General features: G+C 57.5%; 1 protein-coding gene across 1 annotated transcript; it reads left to right on the forward strand.

Annotated features, from left to right (window-relative positions):
* The first annotated feature begins 2,810 nt into the window (after positions 1-2,810).
* On the forward strand, positions 2,811-6,517 carry LOC129715820 (zinc finger protein 629-like). Its single transcript, XM_055665689.1, has one exon. The coding sequence runs from the start codon at positions 2,820-2,822 to the stop codon at positions 6,111-6,113; it is 3,294 nt and encodes a 1,097-aa protein (XP_055521664.1). The 5' UTR covers positions 2,811-2,819; the 3' UTR covers positions 6,114-6,517.
* Positions 6,518-7,657: the final 1,140 nt, after the last annotated feature.

The raw sequence follows: 7,657 nt of genomic DNA on the forward strand, positions 1-7,657 counted from the left end.
ACCCCGACCAACATGCCCCATCTACACTAGTCCCACCCCGACCAACATGCCCCATCTACACTAGTCCCCCCCCGACCAACATGCCCCATCTACACTAGTCCCACCCCGACCAACATGCCCCATCTACACTAGTCCCACCCCGACCAACATGCCCCATCTACACTAGTCCCACCCCGACCAACATGCCCCCTCTACACTAGTCCCACCAACACCCCGACCAACTCCCCACCACCCGTCCACCACACCCCGTCTACACACCCCTATATCCACCACCATGCCCCGTCTTAGTACTAGTCCCACCAGGCTATGACATGGTGTCCTTCTACACCAGTCCACTGAAAGTTGCCCAACAGGTACAGCAGGCAGTAGTCCTGATCAAAGCTAATGGCATGTTGGCCTTCATAACAAGAGGAGTTGAGTATAGGAGCAAAGAGGTCCTTCTGCAGTTGTACAGGGCCTCTGGTGAGACCACATCTGGAGTATTGTGTACAGTTATGTTCTCCTAATTTGAGGAAGGACATCCTTGTGATTGAGGGAGCCCAGCGTAGGTTCACCAGATTGATCCCTGGGATGGCGGGACTGTCATATGAGGAAAGATTGAAAAGACTAGGCTTGTATTCACTGGAGTTTAGAAGGATGAGGGGGTGGGTCATATAGCAACATATACAATTAAATAAGGACTGGACAAGGTAGATGCAGGAAAACTGTTCCCAATGTTGGGTGAGTCCAGAACCAGGGGCCACACACACAGTCTTAGAATAAAGGGGAGGTCATTTGGGACTGAGATGAGGAGAGTTGTGTAAATCTGTGCGATTCTCTTGTGTTGGGGGCTATGGGTGAGTGGTGGAATATTGTGTTGGGGGCTATGGGTGAGTGGTGGAGGTGGAATATTGAGTTGGGGGCTATGGGTGAGTGGTGTGGAATATTGTGTTGGCGGCTATGGGTGAGTGGTGGAGGTGGAATATTGTGTTGGGGGGCTATGGGTGTGAGGTGGAATATTGTGTTGGGGGCTATGGGGGAGTGGTGGAGGTGGAATATTGTGTTGGGGGCTATGGGTGAGTGGTGGGGAATATTGTGTTGGGGGCTATGGGTGAGTGTGGTGGAATATTGTGTGGGGGCTATGGTGAGTGAGTGGTGGAATATTTGTTGGGGGCTATGGGTGAGTGGTGGAATATTGTGTTGGGGGCTATGGGTGATGGTGGTGGAATATTGTGTTGGGGCTCTCTGTGGTCTCACCAGGGAATATTGTGTGGGGGCTATCGGTGAGAGGTGGAATATTGAGTTGGGGGCTATGGGTGAGTGGTGGAGGTGGAATATTGTGTTGGGGGCTATGGGTGGAGGTGGAATATTGAGTTGGGGGCTATGGGTGAGTGGTGGAATATTGTGTTGGGGGCTATGTGTGAGGTGGAATATTGAGTTGGGGGCTATGGGTGAGTGGTGGAATATTGAGTTGGGGGCTATGGGTGAGTGGTGGAATATTGAGTTGGGGGCTATGTGTGAGTGGTGGAGGTGGAATATTGAGTTGGGGGCTGTCTGATGGAGGAGATATTGGGTTGGGGGCTATGTGTGAGTGGTGGAGGTGGAATATTGAGTTGGGGGCTATGGGTGAGTGGTGGAGGTGGAATATTGTGTTGGGGGCTATGGGTGAGTGGTGGAGGTGGAATATTGAGTTGGGGGCTATGGGTGAGGTGGAATATTGTGTTGGGGGCTGAGATGAGGAGAAACATTTGGGACTGAGATGAGGAGAAACTTTTCCACCCAGAGAGTTGTGTGAATTTGTGGAATTCCCTGCCACAGAGGGCAGTGGAGGCCAAGTCACTGGATGGATTTACGAGAGAGTTAGATAGAGCTCTAGGGGCTGGTGGAGTCAAGGGATATGGGGAGAAGGCAGGCACGGGTTATTGATTGGGGACGATCAGCCATGATCGCAATGAATGGCGAATGGTGCTGCTGCCGGCTCGACGGGCCGAATGGCCTCCCCTGCACCTATTGTCTATGTTTCTATGTTTTCCTCTCTCTCTCTCTCTCTCCCTTTCTCTCTCATCCCCCCCTCTCTTTCCTCTGCCTCTCTCCCCTCCTCCCTCTCTCACTCCTCTCTCTCTGTCTCCCTCGCCCCTCTCTCCCCCATCTCTCTCCTTCTCTCTCTGACACTCTCTCTCCCCTCCCACTCTCTCTCTCTCCCTCTCGCCTCTCTCCCTCTCTCTCTCTCTCTCTCTCTCCCTCCCACTCTCTCCTCTCTCTCTCTCTCTCTCTCCTCTCCCTCTCTCTCTCTCTCTCTCTCTCCTCTCCCCTCTCTCTCTCCCCCTCGCTCTCTCTCTCTCTCTCCTCTCGCTCTCTCTCTCTCTCTCTCCCCCTCTCTCTCTCCTCCCTCTCTCTCCCTCTCTCTCTCTCTCCTCTCCTCTCTCTCTTCTCCCTCTCTCTCTCCCCCCCCTCTCTCTCCCCCTCTCTCTCCTTCTCTCTCTCTCTCTCTCTCTCTCCCTCTCCTCTCTCTCTCTCTCCTCTCTCTCTCTCTCTCTCTCTCTCTCTCTCTCTCTCTCTCTCTCTCTCTCTCTCTCTCTCTCCCTCCCTCTCTCTCTCTCTCCCTCTCTCTCTCCTCCCTCTCTCTCTCTCTCTCTCTCTCTCCCCTCCCCGCTCTCTCTCTCTAACACAATATTAACTCTTTCTGCCTCCAGGATGAAAGAAAATGGATTCCGCGCCGAACAAAATGGATTCCGCGCCGAACAAAATGGATTCCGCGCCCGAACAAAATGGATTCCGCACCGAACAAAATGGATTCCGCGAACAAAATGGCTGAACAAAATGGCTCCGCACCGAACAAAATGGATTCCGCGCCGAACAAAATGGCTGCCGCTCCAAACAAGATGGATTCCTCGCTGACCAAGCTGGTTCTGTCTCCGCCCGGTGACCGGCGCTGCCCAGATTGCGGGCGGCGTTTCCGCCGTGCGTGGACGCTGCGCTGGCACCGCCTCTCCCACGGGCCGCGGCAGTCCTTCATCTGCAATCTCTGCGGACGCTCCTTCCGCCATTTTCCCCTGCTGTCGCGCCACCGTTGCGAGGAGGAGGAGAAGGAGAGAGAGGGGGAGAAGAGGGAAGCAGCGGGAGACGGAGCTGGCGAGAGAGAGGAGCACGAGAAGGCCCCAGGCTTCTGCCAGGCCTGTGGGAGAGGCTTCCCGTCGGTGCAGGCCCTGGTCGGCCATCTTTGTGACCCGGTTCGGCCATATTGTTGCCCACTCTGCCCCAAACGCTTCGCCACGCCCTGGTACCTACAGAAACATCGGCGCAGACACACCCGGCCCTCCAGTTTCGCCTGCGCGGATTGCGGGAAGGCGTTTAAGGAACGCTACGAGCTGGTCAGGCATCGTTTGGTCCACGACCCTGGTAGGCCTCACCACTGCCCACTCTGCCAGTTGCGGTTCGCCAGGGCCGGGGGCTTGGCCTTGCACCTGAGAGGCCGACACGGCCCGCCGAGACGGAAGCCCTTCCGTTGCCGAGTCTGCGGGAAAGGCTACAGCCGCTCGGCCCATCTAATGCGCCACGAGTACGGGCACACCGGCGAGCGGCCCTACCCCTGTCCTGGCTGCGGCAAGGCCTTCCGTGACCCGGGGACCCTCCGTAGGCACCGCAAGCAGCACTGCGGCCCACAGTTAGGCTCGCCGCCCGTGGCCAGGCCTGACGACAGGCCCGACGCGGCCCTGGGCCCGCCCAAGTGCGCGGTTTGCGGCAAGACCTTCGTTGACCGAGCCGCCCTCTCCCGCCACCACGTGCGAGGCCACGAGACGGGCGGGCCTTTCCACTGCGCCCTGTGCCGCCTCACCTTCCAGGCCTCGGGCCTGCTCCAGGAGCACCGAGAGCGGCGACATTCCGGGGGTGGTGAGGCGGGGGGCGCCATACGCGGGGCCTACGCCTGCGGGGACTGCGGACGCACGTACAGCCGGGCCTCGCATCTCCTGAGGCACCAGCGCTCCCACACCGACGAGCGGCCATTTTCCTGCCCGGCCTGCGGGAAAGGCTTCGTCAACTCCTACGAGTTGCTGCGCCACCGCCTGACACACACGGACGAGGCCCCGTACACGTGCCCGCTATGTGACAAGGCCTTCAAGAGGCCGCATTACCTGGCACAACACCAGCGCACGCACACCGACTCCACGCCCTTCCCGTGTTCGGCTTGCGGCAAGAAATTCAAGACGGCCTCCTACCTACTCAAGCACCAGAGCCGCCATCGGCCTGAACCGCCGCGGCATTCGTGCGAGACGTGCGGCAAGGGCTTCCGCTACCCCTACGAGTTGGCCCGCCACGGAAGGACCCATTCCAAGCGGGCGCCCTTCGCCTGCCGGGACTGCGGGCGGGCCTTCAAGAGTGGCCAGGACCTGGACCAACACGCCCGGCTCCACACCGGTGAGCGGCCCTACGTCTGCCCTTCCTGCGGGAAGGGCTTCACCCGCTCATCCATGCTGGGCCGCCACCGACGGACCCACTCCCAGGCCCGGCCACACCTCTGCCCGGCCTGCGGCAAGGCCTTCAAGGCCCCCTCGGGCCTCCGCGGCCATCAGGCGCGCAACTGTCCGGCGTCCAGGGCCCAGGATCTCCCGTCTGGACTGGAAACCCGGGAAAACCCATCCCCCAAGGCCCCGGCAGGAACGGATCTTCTCGAAGCCTCCAGAATTCCACCAGAAGGGTTCCCTGAGATCCTCCAGGCTGCAGGATGCCTGCTGGAACCTATAGGGCCTCCCCAGAAGCGGCAGGAAGTCCACCATCTCCCACCAGGCCCGCAAGCCCATGGGACTCCATCCCTCAAGGCCCCGGCGGGAACCGATCTTCTCGAAGCCTCGGAAATTCCTGGTGAGGTCGTGCAGGCTCCCCGCAGCCGCCGAGGGAGGCCCCGCAAACTGAGGGAGGCCCCCGATCTCACGCCAGGGCCTCAGGCCCAACATGTCCCCCCCCGCAACGTCCCAGGGTGTCCCGATCTCCCAGAGGCCCCAGAACGTCTCCAGAGGCCCCAGGCTCCTGAACTCCCAAAGGCTCGAGCCCAAGAGATCACCGATATCCCGCAAGATCTTGATCTCCCCGTGGAACGGCCACGGAAGCGGAGAAAGGCCGCAAAACGCCACCAGGGCCTTTCTGACGCTCCCCCGCTACCCCCCGAGCCCTTGTGGGGCCCACAACCTCTCCAGGCCTCGAGCCTCGGCTTCCCAAGGGCCTCTGAACTCTATCAAGGCCTCGATATCTCCCAGGGCCTGGCCTTCCCTCAGGCTGGCTCCCACAAGTTCCTCCAGGCCTCTGCTTTTTTGCAGGGCTTGGAACTCCCAAAGTCCGGTTTCCTCGACTTCACACAGGCTTCTGAACTGCCGCTAGGCCCGGAATTCTCCCAGGTCCGACCCCACAGACTCCTGCAGGGTTCTGAACTGTCGCTAGGCCCGGAATTTGCCCAGGCCCGATCACACGAGCTCTGCCAGGCTTCTGAGCAATCGTTAGGTCCTGAATACTCACAGTCTCGATCCCACGAACTACAGCAGGCTTCTAGGCTCTCGCAAGGCCTGGAATTCACCCAGGCCCGATCCCACGAGCTCTGCCAGGCTTCTATGGGCCCGCAAGGCCCTGAAATCCACCAGGCCCGATCGCAGGAGTTCTGCCAGGCTTTTGAGCAATCGATAGGCCCCGAATTCTCTCAAATCCGGTCGCACAAATTCCCACAGGCTTCTAGGCTCTCACAAGGCCCGGAGTTCTCTCTGGCCCGATCCCACAAGCTTTGCCAGGCTTCTGAGCAGTTGCTAGGCCCCAAATTCCCTCAGGCCCAATCCCATGAGTTCTGCCAGGCTTCTGGACACCCACTAGGCCCGGAAAGGCCCTGCCACCTCTCCAGGGCCCCCGCTCTACCCGTGGATGGGGTAGAGGTGGGGGGGGAGGCCTACGACTGTGGCCTCTGCCTCCGCTCCTTCCCGCAATTCGTTCAGCTCCTCCAGCACCGCTGTCGGCCGTCCCGAAGCCGGGCACCCGAGTTTGGCTGCCCCCACTGCCCCAGGGCTTTTGCCCGGGCCTTTGAACTGGCCACGCACTTGCCCTGCCATGGGGGGATGGCCGCTAATCCAGGCCTAGGTTCCCGGCCGAACAACTAGGCCGAGAACCACGCTTTTAAGGCCAGAAACTCAAGGCACAGGCTCAAAGCTGAAGATCTAGGCTGGGAATGAGGCTTTGAGGCCTACAAATCAGGACACAGACATAAGCCTAACAACTAGGCCAAGAAACAGGCTTTTGAGGCCAGAAACTCAAGACACGGGCTGAAAGCCTAAGAACTAGGCCGGGAACGAGGCTTTGAGGCCTACAAATCTAGACACAGGCTCCAGGTCAAGCGACTAGGCCGGAAACGAAGCCTTAGCCGACTGTCACGCTCTGATGGTAGGCTACAATTTCAGGCAGAACATTGTGTCTCTCTCTCTCTTTCTCACTCCCTCTCTCTCTCTCTCCCCCCTCTTTCTCCTCTCTCTCTCTCTCTCTCTCTCTCTCTCTCTCTCTCTCTCATAGAAACATAGAAATTAGGTGCAGGAGTAGAGGCCATTCGGCCCTTCGAGCCTGCACCATTCGCCATTCAATATGATCACGGCTGATCATCCAACTCAGTATCCCGTACCTGCCTTCTCTCCATACCCCCTGATCCCCTTAGCCACACGGGCCACATCTAACTCCCTCTTAAATATAGCCAATGAACTGGCCTCAACTACCCTCTGTGGCAGAGAGTTCCAGAGATTCACCACTCTCTGTGTGAAAAAAGTTCTTCTCATCTCGGTTTTAAAGGATTTTCCCCTTATCCTTAAGCTGTGACCCCTTGTCCCGGACTTCCCCAACATCGGGAACAATCTTCCTGCATCTAGCCTGTCCAACCCCTTAAGAATTTTGTAAGTTTCTATAAGATCCCCCTCTCAATCTCCTAAATTCTAGAGAGTATAAACCAAGTCTATCCAGTCTTTCTTCATAAGACAGTCCTGACATCCCAGGAATCAGTCTGGTGAACCGTCTCTGCACTCCCTCTATGGCAATAATGTCCTTCCTCAGATTTGGAGACCAAAACTGTACGCAATACTCCAGGTGTGGTCTCACCAAGACCCTGTACAACTGCAGTAGAACCTCCCTGCTCCTATACTCAAATCCTCGTGCTATGAAAGCTAACATACCATTTGCATTCTTCACTGCCTGCTGCACCTACATGCCTACCTTCAATGACTGGTGTACCATGACACCCAGGTCTCGTTGCATCTCGCCCTTTCCCAATCGGCCACCATTTAGATAATAATCTGCTTTCCCGTTTTTGCCACCAAAGTGGATAACCTCACATTTATCCACATTATACTGCATCTGCCAAACATTTGCCCACTCACCCAGCCAATCCAAGTCACCTTGCAGTCTCCTAGCATCCTCCTCACACCTCACACTGCCTCCCAGCTTAGTGTCCTCCGCAAACTTGGAGATATTTCCTTGAATTCCCTCATCCAGATCATTAATATATATTGTAAATAGCTGGGGTCCCAGTACTGAGCCTTGCGGTACCCCACTAGTCACTGCCTGCCATTGTGAAAAGGACCCGTTTACTCCTACACTTTGCTTCCTGTCTGCCAGCCAGTTCTCTATCCACATCAATACTGAACCCCCAATGCCTTGTGCTTTA

The sequence above is a fragment of the Leucoraja erinacea genome, unplaced genomic scaffold (genome assembly GCF_028641065.1).
Source record: "Leucoraja erinacea ecotype New England unplaced genomic scaffold, Leri_hhj_1 Leri_1433S, whole genome shotgun sequence".
Taxonomy (NCBI): Eukaryota; Metazoa; Chordata; class Chondrichthyes; order Rajiformes; family Rajidae; genus Leucoraja; species Leucoraja erinaceus.

Bases quoted from the DNA above. Each gene is read 5' to 3' on its own strand.
- LOC129715820 (XM_055665689.1), top strand. From the start codon at position 2,820: ATGGATTCCGCGCCGAACAAAATGGCTGCCGCTCCAAACAAGATGGAT.